General features: G+C 38.6%; 2 protein-coding genes across 5 annotated transcripts in view; both read right to left on the bottom strand.

Moving 5' to 3' along the window:
• The window catches only part of aunip (aurora kinase A and ninein interacting protein), a 954922-nt gene that overhangs the window by 925065 nt on the left and 10250 nt on the right, over window positions 1-19607 (bottom strand). The gene's annotated exons all lie outside the window — the stretch shown is intronic.
• The window catches only part of LOC114156217 (uncharacterized), a 41916-nt gene that overhangs the window by 17351 nt on the left and 4958 nt on the right, over window positions 1-19607 (bottom strand). For 3 of the 4 annotated variants that reach the window (XM_028036508.1, XM_028036510.1, XM_028036509.1), the window contains exons 2-13: window positions 8749-8817; window positions 7553-7577; window positions 7406-7423; window positions 7145-7207; window positions 5595-5731; window positions 5392-5508; window positions 3747-3804; window positions 3620-3667; window positions 1505-1573; window positions 1179-1315; window positions 396-509; window positions 261-318 (exon numbers count right to left, since the gene is read on the bottom strand). In XM_028036508.1, coding sequence (XP_027892309.1) covers window positions 261-318; window positions 396-509; window positions 1179-1315; window positions 1505-1573; window positions 3620-3667; window positions 3747-3804; window positions 5392-5508; window positions 5595-5731; window positions 7145-7207; window positions 7406-7423; window positions 7553-7577; window positions 8749-8817 — 913 coding nt within the window. The remainder of the gene's footprint in view (window positions 1-260; window positions 319-395; window positions 510-1178; window positions 1316-1504; window positions 1574-3619; window positions 3668-3746; window positions 3805-5391; window positions 5509-5594; window positions 5732-7144; window positions 7208-7405; window positions 7424-7552; window positions 7578-8748; window positions 8818-19607) is intronic. The other variant, XM_028036511.1, reaches the window with a different exon arrangement.

The raw sequence follows: 19607 nt of genomic DNA, 5'->3' as shown, positions 1-19607 counted from the left end.
ATCTCAGTATGAAATATGAACATGAAAAACAAATTCTGGGCTAAACAACTGGTAGATAAAAAGGAATTTAGAATTTTTTGTGTAAAAACAAAAATCCAGAATTCTCCAAGGATTTTCAAAGTGTAATTTATGGTTTAAAAATGATACACAAAAGGCATTGAGGCCCCTTTTGTCTTTTATCTGAATGACAGTCTGCAATGGGCTTTGACCCCTAAATAAAGTAAATTTGGTGAACCAAAGATTTAAAATCCAATACTAACCTTCTGAATAGGAATCAAAATTCACCGACTTGAAGACATCGGGCTGCAGTTTCACTTGCTGGGAAGAATACATTTTTACATCACTTTTAATGTATTCATGCTTTCATATATATATATATTTTTAACATCACCTACCTGCACAGAAATATTTTCAGCAGCATGAATTTTCTCAGCTTGCTTTGCACAATCAAGCAGGAAACTATTCCTGTCCGACTCCTTTGAGGTCAGTGTTGAGGGATGCCAGGCTTTCTGTGCAGGATAAACAGATTAGTGTTTACCTAATCTGATTAGTGTTCATCTATTCCCCTTTTGCTGGTTATAAACCGATTTTGTTATGTTGTCATTTCTATAAAATTATGTAATCAGTTGGTGTGATCCCACCCCTTCCCAAAGACAATCATGTGATTCTTGCATTCTCAGTTTTCTGATATTTAGCTACGTAACTCAAGCACCTTTGGGAAACCATACTTTATCGGTTTTTTGTCCACTTTCATAATTTGTTTAGAAATGTGCTCCAAACCAAATATTAGGCCTTGTAATGTCACGTGTTAACTTGAGTACATAGTCTGAGTGGCAAGGATGAATGAGTTAGAGCAGGACAAAAGCAGTATATAGGTTATAATTACTTTGTAGCATAAATGTTTAGGATGCCTTTTGCCTTTCTGTGCTTCTATTCCAAAGTTGTTGAACAGTGTGGAAATCGTTTTGCCCACTTTGCTAATAAAATTGAACTCAAAATCCCTTTTCCACACTGGGAAAAGTTGGTTTAAATGGTTTTATTTCCCTGAGGAGATTAATTTATTTGGAAACTTGGAAATATTTTGTTTCTACTCAGATTATTTCTTGATTATCTGCATTTCCTTTTTTGAAACATTTAAGTGTCACGAAACACCAAAAGCAAAAGAAATCTCGACTTACAAAATACAATTGCACGTGGTCAAAGCTCAGTAAATGTCCGATGATCGTGTGGCTGGGAATCACAAGCTGGCACAGTGTGCAGAGGTAGTACTTCTGTTCTGGCTCAGAAAAAACACATTCAACAATGTGCTGCAGTCCTGCACAATTAAGAAAAAAAATAAAAAATTGCAGCTTCACTAAAGGCTAACAAAGCATTTTAATTTTAAAAACAGCTTGAAAACTATGGAAAGTTTATTTTCAGTATGATTTATTTTAAAAGCAGATGTAACAGTCAACCCATAACATCAACATTTAAAATGGCATGTTGTTTTGTTTTTTTTACAAACCAAGAAGCGGATGCTGTCTGTTGTGGTTGCTGTGGTAACCTTGAAGAGTCACCCTGTTTTGGTGCATAGCTGGAAGGAAGGCAAAAAAAAAAAATTAACAAACATGAGTCAAATGTCTGTCGTTTTGTTTCTTTGCATGAACTCTTCCTCATCCTATTAAACTAGTCATTGATTCACATTCAAAATGTCAGTTTAGCTGGCTGAGTAAGATTTGTTGTTGCTGACATGTAAATTAATTGTTTGGCTCCAAGGCTGGAGAGTACCACACCCATTGAAGAAACACAAAATTATCCAACAACAGCATCTCACCAGTTCATATTTCCTCTCTTAAATAATGACAGTGGTGCACAAAAGCAGGATGCAATTTAATGATTTCAGTTATAAAACTTGCAAATGTATTCTGTGCTTCAAACAACAACAAAAAAATACATGAAAGTCAAACAATATTTTATGTTTGACTGCACTGATGACAAGGTGAGCTTTTATTGTAGAGGAATAAAATTATGCTAATAGTTGATAATTATGTTGTTTGGCTGTTTGCACTAAGGTATGGTTTTATCAAAAGGAAATGCGTTGTGTTAAATGTACTAGGTCATTCTGACCAAGAAGTCAAGAAGAAATTCAGATTTGGAAAGATGTGGAATAACAATCACTGAACTGCTGTAAATATCCATCCAGCCAAATGTTGAAAGATCCCAGCTGTGGGCGATTCCGGGAAATTCTCAAATCCTTTCAGCAAAACGCGAGCCAAGAGATCTGCGTCAACCAAAGAAGGAACTGGACTGGTTGAGAATGCTACATACACACACATGGACATATCTGAGTATAAATAGGACTTGCTCTCAGTAAGAATCGGGGGTTTCTGTGAGAATATTGAGAATGTAATTTGTGTAATGCAGGAACGCGCAGAACCCTCCAACGTTGGCCCAAAAAAAGCAGATATAAACAGTCTGGTGTAATGATTCGTTTTGGTTTTTTTTCTTTCACTCTCCATTAAAATGGTGCCCAACGTGGAACCTGAACCTGCAACCCTGAGATTAAGAGTCTCATGCTCTACCGACTGAGCTAGCCAGGTTAGTTGATATGTTTTCTTCATGCTGAGATGCCAAACAACACTTTAAAAAAACAAAAAGAAAAAAAACAACATGAATCTCCCAACAAGGCTGTATGGCAGATTAAATGCTGGATGGGGCAATTCCCAGGCTCATGTTTTTGTTGAATCGAAATAATTTATAGCGTCAAACAAAGTTGTCGGGTAAAGATGGGTATATACAGAGCCATTTTCAAATAAAAATTTGCTAAGGGACCAGCCTGGTCCTGTGTGAAAAAGTAATCACCCCTTACTAATTTAATAATCAACTGATTAATTACATGTCTACAAAGGCTGTGTTCAAGTCTAAATGGTTAAAAAATTCAAAATGGAGATTCTGAAGTGGAAAACAAAGTCCAGACTTAAATCTGAGAGATGTTGTTTCATGACCTTAAATAGGCTGTTCATGCTTAAAAACCCTCCAACGTGGGCGGAAAAGAAAATAATAAAAAATGTGCATAGGAGGAAATAACCGCAGTATATTTCTGCCTTACTGCCTCGCAGTGGAAAAGTGCAAATGTTTATTTAACAAGCAATATGCAGGTGTTGGACACCAACATAGACATCTGGTGATTGTCAGCCAACCTATTTTGTATCCCATAGAGTAAGAGTGTGAACTCATGTAGGTTGGAGCAGATTTGCATTCTGCAAGACTCTGTACCTGTGTTTTCTTTAACTTAACTATATTTATTTTTTTCAGATTATTGTTTAAAGCTTGTTAAGCCACAAAAGCAGCACAAAGCATACCATCATATCCAATATTTTTAAATCTGGTGGTGTGCTGTGTACACATTTCAGGTGATTACACCATGGCTTTGAAGCACAATGTTTAGGACTCATGTTTAACCACGGTAGAAGCACTACGGTCCACTGCTTCTCTTTGTGCTCCTGCCTCTCAATATCATCAGTAAATAAAATGCCAGAGCTTCATTTAACTTACAAAAAGAAAAGGTTCTAGCTGTTAAATGTGGTGCAGTCTTAGTTTATAAAACTTTGAATTATCATTTAGAAAAAAAGATACTCACCTTCAAACCTCTCAAAAAGTTTGTCATTTTCACATAAGGTTTGCATCACTGGGAATAATCACAAGATTATAGTCATTATTCCACATTTAAAAAAATAAAAATAAATGAACAAATCGTAAAATAATACCTTCTGAGTAGGTTGATAACATGAGCTTCTTCATGAGCAGTGGTGGTAAATGCAATAACTATAAAAACAGATTTTAAAAAATTATAAGATTATTGATGCTAAAAGCAACCTACAAATGGCAAACAAATACCTGTTTTGGACTCACTTGATTAAAAGTAACAAAAAAACCTTTAAAAATGACCAACCTTAATCTTAGAAGCTTTGAGAAATGGGGGAAGAAAATATAATTAACAGCACTAAAGATTTGAAAACATCCATCTGCAATTTATAGAATTATCTTCACTTTGTGAACTAAGTTACTGAAATAAATTACCTTTTCAGTACTACTGCCATTTATTGAGAACCACCTGTAGTTAATTGTGTATTTTTGGTTTAGTTTTTTTATTTTAAAATATTTTTAGTATTAAAAAAGAGGATAATTTAACGTTAACTTTGGACAAAACGTTTGGCTCTTTCCTCTTTAATTTTCCCGGGATCCTCAGCGAGTGGCGGCGTCGTGCTGCTAAAGCGAAAACAACAACAAAGCGCGTTGACGTCACAGATCACAGAGTTTAATCTCATACAAAGCAATCAACAACAAAGCTGCAGAGGAACAGAGATATGCATTTTTCTCATAAAAATAAAGACAGACAAGGGGAAGACAGACAAACACAAAACAAAGACAAACAAAAAGGCAAAGATGGTCTTTGGAGAGAGCCAATGCAAAAAGGCAAAATGGTGGCCGCTCTCTGCATTTTCTCTCCTGACACGAAATCTTATACTAAAGAGGTGTTTCTCTATTTAATTTATGCACTCAAGGCGTTCCTCTTGTTGACCAACTGGAAACTCCCTTAAGCACTCAGAGAAACTTGGAACTCCCCCTTTTCTACGCAAAGATCAAAAGGCCATCTGTCTTCGAGCGAGACAAAGAAGCAAACCCCTGCGCTCTGACCCCCGTGGCTCCCACGGTCATTCTGAGCACAGTAAAATCCTGAGATAAGACCTCACAGATACCTGTGAAATCTAAAGTCTCCTTCTCCCAAGGAAAATGCTAATTTTATGGCCTCCTATGTCCCGGCCTCACAGCAGGGAGACTCCATTGAGTGATCTGCATTTTGGCCCCTGTTTGTCTGAATGCCTGCTCATCTGCTCAATCCCAAATGCTCAACAGAAAACTGTTCCAAATAAGAGTGCTGAATATACCTTTTACACATGTCGTAAGATTAACTGTATTAAGCACTAAAAATAATCATTTTTCCTTAACATTAGCTTTGCTGCAGACATTTCCTGCTCCCCCTTTCTTTTTGTCTCAGTGTCGATCACAGTTAGCTTGTCGCACCAACCGCTCCAGTTCTGTACGAGTTACACTGTGTCCATGGTATAACGTTATTATAAATCATTTGATTAGTTTCTACTGCTTTTTTGACCATCGTTAAGAAATAGCCAAAAAGGCAAACATACTTCAGATGACAATATCTAGCAAACAGTGCTACAGAAAAGTAGCATGCGATTAACCGCCACGGTAGAAAGAGATGCATTTCTTTAGAGATTGTAACCAACTTCACCTGCACAGTGTATTTAATGTTGATGAAAAACAGTAAGCTTAATTACATTATTTGACAGCAACATTTATCATTTTGACAATTTACAGCATCAGAATACCAACCTGCAAGGTTTGAAGCTCAGATTTTCTGCTTTCCCTTTTGAGCTTCCACCCCAGAAGGGTCGTCATGTCCATCTCGGGTTTCCAGGAGAAACTCAAATAATCTGGGTTTGTATTTACCTTTAAATATATATGTATATAGATATGGTTAACACCTCACTCTAGATTTTCATTTAAATAGTCATTTAAAGATGTTTAATACTTACAAAGTAGTGAAAGCAGTGGCTTTGTGAAAATGTGTGGCATAAAATTGTGTTCCTGGAGTATTTATCCTTACAAACATGGCAGAGGTAAAAACTTGAATCAGGATTTTGACTGAAACACAGAGTGATCAGAGACAGGCCTGAAAGAAAATAGGAATACAACAATTACCTCCAACTGAAATAAAACCTCCTAGTAAACCACAAATACACAAAACAGTCTGCAATCTGCAACCAGACAAGGTCCAAACAGAAAAATAAAACTTGGGCTCATTTAGTGTTTCAAAGTAATAGGTGTGAAGTCAGGAACCAGGAGGTCATGACCTATGCACATCCAAATGTTGTCAATGTACTTTGCTTAAAGAAACTCTGCTTCACTCGGCAACATTAAACTCTCACTAGGAATTTCATGAAGAACAACAAGAAGAGAAAGAATAAAAATTCACAACATTAGCAGCTACTGGTGTCAAGAATTAATCCTAGGAAAAATTATTCTTCCCCCTTATCATGTTATTTTGTTTTCACTTTTTATTACAGACCTAAGCACTTTAGATCAAACTCCTTTTCACATCGACAAAAGTCCAAAGTAAATACAATAAGTAGATTTCAGACTATGTTTTTTAATATTTTAAGAAGGGGGGGGACCTTGGCCCTATGAGAAAAGTATTCTCTCACCCCATGAATTACCCGTCATTAACCATGTTATTTCTTTAATTTCCCAAATAAGGTGTCCTAGCATTTTACCAGCACTCTGCATCCTTCCTTTTGCCATGCTTTTGCTGATTATGTGTCCACTGATGTGTTTATTTTTTATTGCTAGTTTGAGCCCCCACCCCAGCCGTGTATGGCCTTGTGCCATTTGGCAAGACATCTCACCTACCATGCCTGCTGGTAAACAAATAATCTATTATTATTGGGGGTGTCAAGTTCTAGAGTACCAGGACATCCTGAGCAAACTCTACTGTGCTATACTAGTTCAATACTGCCTCAGTATTTTCCATCACACCATTGTTACAGTTCAATGTTTATTTAATAAGATCCCAGAAAAGCACCAAAGTGACTAGAGTTTTCTCCGAGTGCATGGCATGTAGAGTAGCATAGCCTCGCCCCTCTCCCGCCTGCAGCAAAGCAATGCTACTAAGCAGACTCAACAAGTGTTCCCACACGTTTACCTTGATTACAAACGAGTCAAACTCTGTGCCTCAGAATTATTTTGGTGACAAAATAACACTCTCATGAAGTGGTAAAAAAAAAAAAAAAAAAAAAAAAGAGCACCAACCACTGTGAAGCTAATCTTGCTCTAAGACTATTGCCTGCCAGCTCCTAGTGATATGTTTATTAAGCAGCTTCAGGTTGGCTAATCCAGCAAATGGGAGGACAATTTATCCAGCTAATATCTAAATGTATTCAGTTATTATAGCCGACTTGTATATATGTTTCAAAAGTCAAAATATAATATATATATATATATAGCATTCTTATAGCTATTACACTTTGTAGCAGCAAAAATATGTAAATATGTAGTGCTGAAAATGGAGAAACTGCAGCATACTCACCAACAGATTTCTGAAACTCTTTTTTGCGCTTTGGAGCCACAAACACAACGTAGGGTATCTGGTCTTAAAAAGAAATATTACAGATTAATTTCTGTGGACAAAACATAAAATTTAATTTTAAAATGAACAGTAAGAATGTTATAATATACTCTTGATTTTTAGCAAAATCTGTACTTTTTAATTAAAAAGCAAAAAAAAAAAAAAAAAAAAAAAAAACATCAGATGTGATCAAAACTATGAAACACACAAAAATGTACTTACAAGTGCAGAATATGCGTCCTAAGAAAGGAGGAACATTTTATTAAAAAACAAAAGTCATTTTAATACACAAAGTATTCACAAAGCATGCACAAAGGACATTGTGAAACAAACACAAGGCAGCTAAACAGAGTGCAGAGTGAATGTTACCTTTTTGGAAAACATCTTGAAGCATCTGGAAAACAGTAAAGATGAATTTAATTAAAAGGCCATCCTTAAGAGCTTGTCTTTTTCTGGCACTTTCCAATTTCAGTAAGCTAGACATTTTTCTTCATTTCTGTTTAATTAGGTATTGTTAGCTTACTGTAAAACAGGGTGCAATTTGAATATAAAACACATTTCAGTCCAGGTCTTTCTGAAAATTATACAGAGGTAAAGATTTTAGAGGAAACCTAAATCATAACACAGTCGTGTCAAAGTCACATGCTACAGTATATGATTCACTTCCATTTTAACCACTTTAGAAAAACCATTGATTAATAAGAGGTTGCAAGTCAAAATATTACGTTTCTGTCTAAAAAATAATCAAAATATACATGTGTTTCAGTAACAATTCAAAAAGAGTTTTTCACAAAGTGATTTATTTATTTTCCCTCCCCTCCAGGGGATGGACATAAGAGATTTTGTCGTCCTCTGGATGGTTCAGCTTCTCATTAGCTGTGAATTCCTTGTCCATCGACCACGTCTGTTGCAATAAATTGAGATCTCTGCAGGGGAGTGAAGGACGGCCGTCTAATCTGGAGCCATGGATGAGGGCAGTTGGCTTCTCCCCCTTTCAGCAGTGCAGAGTCTTGGTCTCTCCTTAGTTCTGGGACGCGGTCCTCTGTAGGTATTCTGTCTGCATCACTCTGACTACAGTTGGGACGTGGCACTTTCTTCCTCTCCAGAAAGTTTTAGACTTTCTCAGCCCTTGGCTGTGGGAACTAGATACTACGCAACTTCTCAACTGCATTGTTAAACTCCCTCTGTGACTCATTTCTCCTTTTCAATCACCATCTGGAGTTACTCCCACATTCACTCTTGCTCAATTTCCAAGTTCCTCTTTGTTGTTCTGCATTCTTCGTTCTGTTCTGACCCTAACTGACTTGTACCTTTGATATACTTGCAGCACAGTACTAAGGTTGCAAAGTATTCCAACATACATTGCAATTACATTTCATTCTTATAAGATTAATTAAACAATGACTTTAAACAGAAATATAAGTTTTAAGAAAGGTATATTAATTACTATGCTCTCAATACTTTAAGGTCCTTTTCCCACGAATTCCTGCATCAACATAGTCTTTTTCTACCTTTAACACACACCGAAACAAAACACTTAGAGAACGATTAACTGCAACTCTCACCTGTTGATGTTTTTTTGCAGTCATATGTTTCTTAAAATGATGCAGCTCTTCAAATCTTTGGCAACAGATCTAAAAAAAAATAAATAAAATGGGGGCAGATGATGTAAAAATCAGAATAGTCATGCAATTATACAAAAGTGGTACATAAAAACACAAGTAAAACTAAACCAGAACAAATATAATTATATAACAATCAGGGTCGATGCAGAGGAAAGAGTAAACAAGTTGTGAACATTACAATTTGGAAAAAAGTGCCTTCTTTCTTTACAGTAGAGTAATGATTAGTTTTGTCCAGAACAGTGAGCAACTGCTAGGAAAAACATGAACTTGGAAATAAGTTGAAAGATATACTGAAACAATGTTTTTAAAAAGTTATGTAGCCTTGCTGACATTCTGCAGGAAAACTCTCGTAAGGGTGCATTTATAGTAAGCTTTAATAATGATAAACTATTTAGAAAGGGACAGATCAAACAGATCAAACATAACCATTTGATGCACTTTAATAAATTGTAGCATAAGCTAATTTGTATTTACAGTCCCTTTGAATTGGGGAAACGAGGGAAATTATTGAAATTAGCATGTCAACATTTTTGATCAAGCCACTTACAGTCGGCATAGGACTCCTTTCCTATAAAAACCATGTCTGATCTCCACTTAGTTTCGATGAAGAATTATATATGCACATGAAAACAATTACCAATAACTATGCACACAGCATCTAACTTTACATAAAACAATGCCCATATCTTACAACGATGGTCAGTGTTCTTTCTCCTTCTCCCTTCTTGCTGTGACACGTACATAAACTATGCCATACCCGTGCGACCAAAACGCTGTAGAGTAGGAGTCATGATGTTAATGTCGGCTGGTTTAAATGCGTGACGAATGATAGGCCGCCTGGCTTTACTTATCCACCCGCCAAGTTAAGTGTCAGTTCTTTATTTTAGACATGTCTTTTATACACCAGTAATAGTGATAAAGTGGGTCTAAAGTTGATGCATTGAACTAGGCGCGAAGTCGGGAGTGCACACTAATCACACTGTCCGTGTGTTAGGTCTATTTTGGCTCCGAACCTGCAAGGAATCAACCAAGAACACAAGTTGCTTTTCTGCAGAAGAGGGGAGAGAAGCCCGACATGGAGAGCCGCTGTCAAACAACTGTCTGGGATCAACTCCGCTGGCTCTCAGTCCTCAACTACCTTTTATTGAAACAGAGTATGACCTAATCACATGAACATTGTAGCTCTAAACAGCTGCAACGTGGCCTAATTGATTACACATAATTTAAATACAAGCTCTTTTCTTTAAGACTGAGTGTGACTATTGACGTGGCATTATTTCCTGTGTCTCTCTGCGGATATCATCTCAGCGAGTAACAAGCAACTGGTAACCACTGTCCCCATGTCCTGGAACAGTTAATAATGAACCATGAAAGAAAAGGAGCCTAGTAAAAACACAAAAGAATAATATGAAAACATAACCTTTTAGATAAACTCATTTTCCCAACACCCTGGCTGCCTCGTGCAGTCAGTGTGACCACCTAAGTAGGTGTCAAGTATAAAAGCTAAAAAAATAAATGAAAAATTGCTCAGCTTTCTCAAGCTCACTGCAAATCCTAAATATGATTTAATTTATAGACACATTTTTACAGGTTTGGGTGGTGCGTGCAGTGAGAATGTGAGCGCATATCTTTGAGAACAATGTGTGTTGTGTGCATTTTAAGGGGCAGTATTTCACTTAGAAGTAGTTCTTATGAGCACATGATGCACAGTTCTACCTGGTGTTTGCCAATTTCTCCTGACTAGTCTTAAGGAGCTGAGTGGGGTCCTGTTCTGTAATGCAGAAGTTTGGAAACTGCAGCTTCGAGGAGGACTTTTGTCCCCAAAGGCTGCGCTCCTTCCCCCCAAGCATTTTGCACAGCTGTATGGTTGCCGAGGAAAATTCAAGGATTTCTCAAAAATGCATTAGAGAATCAAAGCAAAACTCCAGGTATGTTTTTGATGAGAGAATAACATGATGTAAAGCTCAAAAAAGTTGATTTTACCAAATACTGCCCCTTTAAACCTCACACTTGCTTGTTCAATGAATGTTCTGGCTCTGTGACTGCTTGCAACTTGATAAAGTTAATTTAAATGAATCGCAGCACCAGTTAAAGGTAGGTCTCTTTTCAGAGTACTTCTTGCAAATACTGCATTTGCTTGGTTGAATAATCTTCAAATCAAAATACCGCACCAAGCAGCAGACATTACAAAACAAAGAAAACTTAAATAGAAAGAAATACTTAAAAATTCTTTGGATGCAAAATTCCTTTAAACATACAAATACTTGTTGCCCATTTTATGACATCAGACTTGTGCTTTACAATGAAATCGGTTAATCCCATTCATGCACTATTCACACACTGATGACAGCAAGCTATGGATTGTAGCCACAGCTGCCGTGGGGAAGTCTACTATATCATGCCATCACCTCTTCTGCCCACCACCAGCAGGCATGGTAGGTGAGATGTCTTGCCAAATGGCACAAGACCATACACAGCTGGGGTGGGGGCTCAAACTAGCAATAAAAAAAATAAATAAACATATCAGTGGACACATAATCAACTCAAAGCATGGCAAAAGGAAGGATGCAGAGTGCTGGTAAAATGCAAGGACACCTTCTGAACTTCCACGCCCCTTTTTGTCCTTGTTAGATCTAGGTATGACGTGGTTACCCGTTTCAAGGCATACCGAGATATATTTTTAAAAATCAGTTTCAAAATCACTAAAATGTGGGGTGTGCCGTGGTGGCGTAGTGGATAGCGCGACCCATATTTGGAGGCCTTGAGTCCTCGACGCAGCCATCGCGGGTTCGACTCCCGGACCCGACGATATTTGCCGCATGTCTTCCCCACTCTCCTTCCCAGTTTCCTGTCAGCCTACTGTCGTATAAAGGACACTAGAGCCCACAAAAAAAAAAAAAAAAAATCACTAAAATGTTCTGTCATAGTGTTCCTGTGGTATAATCGTTTTTTTGTCCAGAGATAAAGTGTAGGGAAATTCTCACCAGTCATGTGCAGCTGCACTATCACAACCCCCAAAACACACATCCTTTATAACTACAAGCTAAGTAAGTTCAGTGACGTTTTAATCCGTCTCTCCCTTATCTTCTTTTGTCACACTCCACTATTAATCTTTATCCGACATATCTTTTTGCGTTAGATACGTTAATGTATCTTTTTTTTCTTTGTATACCAGTACCTTCATCATAAAAACTAGGTTTATAGATGAGGCATTTAACTCAGTGCAATACGGCACGGCCAAGCTCACCAACACTCCTGTGCATGACCTCACTCACTGTTGCAGCACTTTGTTGTGCACTTCTAAATTTTTCTAACTTGGTGCGGACTTTGTGCTTTGCTCTAGTCTATCCACTCAGTAAATGTTTGCACACTGGCAAAACTCGGTGGATATGCCATCCTTGACATCACTGCAACCAAAGCTCTGTGAAGACATCCAAGGCAGCACACTACTGATACCAGGCTGGTTTTTTTAATCAACTTTGCTCACTGAAGGAGTTCTTTTTGTTCTAGACCGCACAAACCTGCACAGAGATACACAAACACAGCTTTTAAGACTCACTGATCACTGCATGCTTCATCTCATTCCAAACTACTGACACAAAATGAAAACCTCAAAGCCAGCGGCCACGACTGATGAATCAAAACTCATGTCACAGGACTGATTTGACTGCACAAATTGTAGTGTGTTTACATCTTCGACTACAGCCATGTGCAAACCAAGACCTCACACTTACAACAACAATAAACCCTGAAGAAGCTGTGTAGAACCAAAGAAACTTTTAGCAGTCGGGACCGGGGGTAGGATCAGCAGACAAGAAACAAACGAACCAAGAGCACCTTTTAGGGAAAAGAAGCCATGGTAAAAACTGCTTCTTAACCAACGATGCAGCAGCAGTTTGGAGGTGCCATCACTAACTAACAGAGCCCATCTCCTCACACTGTGATGACCCCACTTTCCACCTGGCTGACAACCTTGTGCATGTCTGAAAACCAGTAAGTGACCTCCAACCCATTTGGCCACCAACAACTCTACCAACTATTCTTCCTCAGGTCCTCTACTTACATCAAAGATCTCAGAAGAAAATGTAAATTAACTCTCAGCATTAAAAGACCAGGAAAGCTACAGGAGCTGATGATAATGCTGCCAACTTGGAACTACACTTCATTCTGCTTCACCTTGATCACCCAGGATATACCAGAATCCAACCAAGCCAATTTCAGCTTGGTCTTAAATTGAATACCACCAACCCAGGTATCCTCCACCAAAAGCCCAACCATCTCACAGGAGCAGCTTCTTACCATCACTGGGTCACAAGCTTCCTAACTGGCCACCAGAAGAAAGGTTGTAGCTTCTTGAGAAACCCACCCTCAGCAAACTCCTGAGTTTCACCACTGTCACTTTTCTGATCAAGAACAACCTGAATGTAGACAGAAGGTGGATTGACAGGTCCACTGTTCCACTCAGAAGCACCTGGACATTGACTTCCTCAAGTGTAGTGATGACTATGGATTTCCAGAGAACACTTTTTCTTTGGCCACTAAGAACTTCTGGCTCTTAGGAAATGCCCTTTTCTCTTGACATGAGCTGTTCTTCACACTTGCACCGTTTGAAGGTTCAGACTGTACTTCTTGTGGCAACTAAAGGGCACATTGCGATGGAACCTGTCATCTACACATCCTTTATTTCATCTATCCTAAGCACATTCATCATAGTGCCTATGATGGATAAGCATTATCCATCATAGACTACAATGAAGTACAATGAAGAGTCAGATCTGCAGAGACAATCAGTACTGTCATCCCTCCATCTAGAATTAACAAGGGTAAAGGGCAGATAACATATCTGCAGATGCCACACATGCTTGACTCGACATGCTTGACATGTTTAGACTTTTACCTTCAAGTTGGGGCTACAGAGCACCATTTGCAAAAATGTTTTTTTGCCAAACATTTTTGGTTTAGGTCATCTCTCTGGTCAACACAAAGAATACCTTACAGCCTATCATTTACAACCTCTCCTTCTGTTCACTGATCGGCCAGGTTGAAACTACCAGAATCCATGTCAGCAGGAGGAAGCTCCTGCTGACATGGATTCCTGAGTTGTGAATCAAGGGGAAGAGCATAGGAAAGCAATAGCCAGAGTAGCCCACTGGCACTCTTCTCTCAGTTGCGTCAGATGACTGTTCACACTGGGCCAGGTTCTGCCAGAGGGGTCTTCAAGTTAAAATGATTTTTACTTTCCAATGATTCCACATCTAATTCTAGGAGAAGAGATTGCTCCAAAGTCAGTGACATCATAGTCAGCTGCAGTTTTCTCTCAAATGGTAAACAATTTCGGTATGTATGTGAGTAAATTGCTTTAGTAAAAGCAAATAAAATTTGTACATCCATTTTAAGGTTAATGCCCTTGCCACCCACCTTTGAGAACAGTTTATGCAGGTTTTCTCCTAATATTAATCAGAACACCAAGTACAGAATGCATCAGCACAGTATTAAAAAAAATAAAAATAATGCAAACCACTAAAACCAAACTACAGCCTATGCTAACACATAAAAGCTGACAAAATACTCTTGTCCCAAAGTCTTGAATCTGGTCCTTGGACTCAGTCTTCATTGCAGTGATGGTGGTCAGCCAAATGAGTAGTGTCCTTTGAAAAGTTGTGTTCTCAAAGGACACTACTTCTCCTTGCTTGTATTTCAGGAAACAGTAATTGCTCTAAAGTTACACAAATGAACAGATCATGCCTTTTGAATTATTTTCAAACTGGGAAAGAAAAAATAATAGTTTGGTGTGAAAAAATCTTATACAGCATTACCCATTTACAGAAGGAAAATGGGAAAAAGTGTGGCTTAGATTGGCAAATAACTTGCCAAGCTAAAACTGGTCAATTGTGGTCACAAGTCATGTAATCACTGACTCACCAACTGCTAAGATTAATCAATTCTTTGGTAGGATTTTTGCACAATTGTGCTGATAAATTCTGAAGTTAATCAGCTGTGAATGGGTTATCAAAATTTGTTCAAACATCACAACTAAAGAAAATCAATAGAAAACAGAATATAGTATACAAGAAAAAAAATACAGTCACCATTCAAGGGACACTCTGCCAAGAGTTACTAAACTGCAAAATTCATTAAATGGGTCTATATGAAAAAGGATTGAAAGATTAGCATTTTCCTCTGTCTGAACCACAGCAGATTTATTTTTGTTTTCTGAATTTACTAATGAAGTGTACAAGTAATTTGCCAGAGTCCCCCTTAGAAATTATGACCTCAAATGACAAGACTCACAGATGAGCAAATGCACAATAGCAGGCCTGTGACACTTAAAAAATCAGTTTTGAAACTTATTTTTCTGATCCACAAAAAAAAAGGAACAGGTGACACTGAACATCATGACTAACGTTACCAATTAGACAACTGATCAAGATAACAAATCTATTAATAAAAGATCAGACATAACATTTGCAATGCATATATTCTTTTACTACAATCATTTTTTTGTTTTTGTTTGTTTTTTCACAAAAACCACACTTCATCCAAATGGTCAAGATTCAAGGATTTCCATCAATGAACACATTTGTTTTGACCAGAAGATCAACACAAAATCAACTTTCACATCCATGTTTTCTCAACATAATATTGTGATTTTTGTCTAGCTCTACACAACTGTCATTTACAACAGCAGTTTTTGAGTTGAGGCAAATCCAAATGTTCAGTTGTGACCAAATTCCCTTTTAGGTTTGCCATTGCCGTTTAGTTCTTCAGTGGTGCTTAGTCCAAATGGTAATAGCCCAGTGTTGAGTTGATGCGCACGATTCTTCTCGTTTCCTCCCTTGTCCTGGTCCGTGTGTGCGTCTCATGCTTCAGTTGGTCAACACCGGTCTCCTTTCAGCTCCTCTATTCCCAGAACTCTCACCTACGATCAATTTTCAACACAACACTACAAGTCAACAACCTACATTAAACTCCAGTAATCTTTGGATCAGATACAATAATTTACAGGAGAGAGCGTCGGGTGCAGTTATAGTGCACAGAGTCAAATGTTGTGCTTCTGTTCCCTAGCAACCCTTAGAAAATCTTGCTGAGTCAGAAGTATACACACAGATTTATGCATACTTCCGACCGCCAACAAATTGCAACAATTTGCAATTTGTTGCAAATTGGTGGGGACGCTTTGTGAGGAACAGCCGGGCGGGTGAGGTTGGGGGCAGTAGTGCACCCTGGAAGGCCTTTTTTGTGCTAAGAACAAGGCCAAAACTTAAATGTGAATGTCATGCAGTCTTACTCAGTAACTTAGTATATGCATTCTGATGAGGCTTGTAAGATTAATAGTACTTATAGAAAATAAAAACCTTTTACAAGGTATTAAACATACCAAGAGATGTAAAGACGTTGAAACATCAGCCATCTAATTAATCTGTACACAGTCTTCAAAGTAGCCGTTAATCCAAATGTATCCATAATCCAAAGTTTGGATACATTAAACATAATTACTATTTTGATTATTGTTAAAATTATGAATAAGTAATGCTGCTTCACAACCTTTTTTCCACTTTAGGCCAATCAGTGACATTTCTTAATTTCACATTTTGTATCGTAGTAGGTCAATTTTTTATTACTTCATCTTTAGATCACCCATGGGAGTAAAGTCAACTTCACCATATTTGACAAATGTTAGATTAGGAAATGGCATTCTTACCAAGAACTGTCTTTTAAGTTTTAACAGCAACCAGCCACAATATTAAACTCCTGTGAGATTAAATGATCTGCAAACTAGAACAAAATTCTTTAAAAACTCAACCCTTTAGTGTTCTTGTGGACTAAAGGCAAAATTAGAGCTCTGCAGGCTGCAGACACCAGAAAAAAACTATTAGCCTTCCCTTCAAAGCTCTCTCACTTCTTCCAGGCAAATGAAGAGTAAATAAGCAGGAGGGAATATTTGATCTTGTCCAACATGCCCTGTCAGTAGGACGTACCCAAAGAACTTGTCAGTATCCATGCAACTTCAATGTTGCTGAGAGGAACAATAAAAAGTGGCAAAAGGGCTCAATTGGTATTTGAACCAACCAATCTTCCAAAGAGCACATCATATGGCAGAATCTGCAACCAAAGATATTCCTTTACATTCTTAACTCAACATACTAGACTTGCTTTTGGAGGCATAACTCGTACAGAATGTAAGGCAAGTGGTTTAATGCTGTGGCTGATCAGAGGGCAGTTCATCTTTTTCACTGACTGGCTTAGCAAATTTGTTCCATGTTGCAAACCCAGAAAATCTATGATCCATAAACGTTTTATAGAGCCCTTATTTGCAAATAAGGGCATGAATGACTTGATTTACAGACAGCACTCCAACATACATTTGCTATGCCGCCTCACCCACCATAATACTTTGCATAATCATCTCCAGAAGTTCCACAACAGAAACAGCCTTCTTTATCAGTCCGTTGAGCCTTTTTATGTCCCTGGCTCTGATGCTGCTTCAGTCCCATAAACTGTGATCCATTTGTCAGGTAGTCATAGATCCAGGCGACTGTTGAGGCCTCCACCTGTGTCTCCTGGAGTTTCTCAAATTGCAGATCAGGCTGAATTGTATTACATGCACTAGATAAATCAAAAATCATGATCCTCACAGTGCTGCCTGCTTTGTCCAGATGACAGTGGGTTTGTTGAAGTAGGTGTATGACAGCATCTTCAACTCCAACTCCATGGTGATAAGCAAACTGCAGTGGGTCTTGATATGAGCTTGTCTGCTTATTCAGATGGGCCAACAGGACTTTCTCCAAGATCCTCATGATGTGGGATGTCAGGGCAACAGGCCTATAGTCGTTGATGACTGATGGGTGAGTTTTCTTTGGTACTGGAACCAGGCAGAATGTCTTCCACAACAGTGGAACCTTCTCTTGAGTCAGGCTAAGGTTGAAGAGATGTTGCGGAATCCCACAGAGCTGCTGTGCACAGGCCTTCAAAACTCTGGGGCTGACACCATCTGGACCTGCAGACATTTTCCGGTTTAGTCTCTCCAGCTGCCTCTTCACCAGACTTTTAGATACAGAAAAGTGGGAGGGGGAGGCAAAGGGAGCAGCAGCATCTCCTGATTTGGATGAAGACAAACTTGTGGAAGCAGAAGAGTCCATGACTGAGGTGGAAGATGGGACATCTGAGGTTTGACAGGAAAGAAGTGGGTCAGAGGAAGGTGAGATGTCTGTATGGATGCGGACGATGATGAGCTTGTTCCTGAGCTGAACTTGTTGAAAAATGTGTCCAGCTCATTTGCTCTGTCCAGGCTTCCATCTATCTGATTCTCCTTTTGTTTGAAGCCTTTAATCTTCATCCCTGACCACACATCTCTGATATTGTTCCTCTGCAGTTTATTCTCCAGCTTCTTCATGTACTTCTCCTGGCTGCCTCTAATCTTGACTTTGAGCTACTTCTGTATACTCCTCAATAGCTCCTGGGCTCATTCCCTAAAGGCTCTTTTTTCTTGCTTAAAAGTTTCTTTAAGTCACTGTTGATCCAGGGTTTGTTATTTGGGAACCATTTCACTGTTCCAGTGGGGATGGTGCTGTCCACACAGAAGTATAGAGTCAGTCACACACTCAGTCATGGCACTGATGTCATCGCTATGTGGCTGGCTGAGAGTAGTCCAGTTAGATGCTTCAAAACAAGCCTGGAGGGGCCCTTCTGCTTCCTGTGACCATTTCTTCACCAGCCTCTTCACCAGAAGTGAAGCAAGAGTTCAATGTCTGGACTGCAGAGACAACACTTCACAGTAACATGTCCTGGGTAACACCACCTGTCATTCACAAACACTGCTAATCCACCTCCCTTCTTTTTCCTGCTGCTCTTAAAGCTCTGTCTGCTTGTACAGTCATTAAGCCTGGCAGAGAGACTGTGCAGGGACAGTCCTGCTGCCATGTCTCCGTAAAACACATAATACTGCGTTCCTTATACTCTTGCTGAGTCCTTGTCAGGGCTTCAAGTTCATCAATTCATTTCGACGTTGCTATGGCGCCTTGACAACGGCAGCCTGTCCCAAACTGTGAGCATTTGATTGTTTTTACCATTATTGAATTTTTGTAGTAATTTTTATATTAATTTTAGAACTAAACATGACAGTTTGCCGGTCTGGACTATTTCTTCTTATGAACTTTTTAAAAGGGACTATTTACCTTTTTGTTGAGCAGCCATGCCAGACTCCCATGCTAGTATTATTATGAAAGTACAGAGGTACTCCAACATGCTGCCACCCTCAGCAGCTCAATTCTAGAGTTCCCCCAGCCTCTGCCCTGCATTCGTTTTCCATGTACAAAATTTAGAGCAGTTCTTTTGTCTGTTTGCGTTTTGACCAGCAGACTGTAACTCAATGCATTCTCTCCTTCCCAACAAGCAAGTAGTAAGTCCAAGACTAATTTTGGGGATTTCCATCTTGGTGATTCTTTTTGATTACGCATCCCCCCTACCCCCCAAGAAAAAAATCTTTCAATATATTATGTTGCCAACTATGTATTCCAATACATCATCTTGGACAACTTTACCACTTGTTATCCCAAAGGACATAAGTTTAATTTTGTAGTTCTTGCAATAAACCTCAACAAATGTTGATATATCACCCCTCCCCCCCAATTTTGTCTTGTTGTACATCTTTTGAAGTTACCATTGTGGACAAAATCTGTGTGATAACAGATCAGGTTTAGACTCTGGCAAAAGACAAAGAGCAAAGCTTTACTTCGTCTGCAGATGGAGAACAACACAGCAGCGAGCTGCTCCGAGTTCTGACTTGGAGCTGCAAGCCC

The sequence above is a fragment of the Xiphophorus couchianus genome, chromosome 13 (genome assembly GCF_001444195.1).
Source record: "Xiphophorus couchianus chromosome 13, X_couchianus-1.0, whole genome shotgun sequence".
NCBI classification, from domain to species: domain Eukaryota; kingdom Metazoa; phylum Chordata; class Actinopteri; order Cyprinodontiformes; family Poeciliidae; genus Xiphophorus; species Xiphophorus couchianus.
This window is presented reverse-complemented; position numbering and strand designations above follow the sequence as displayed.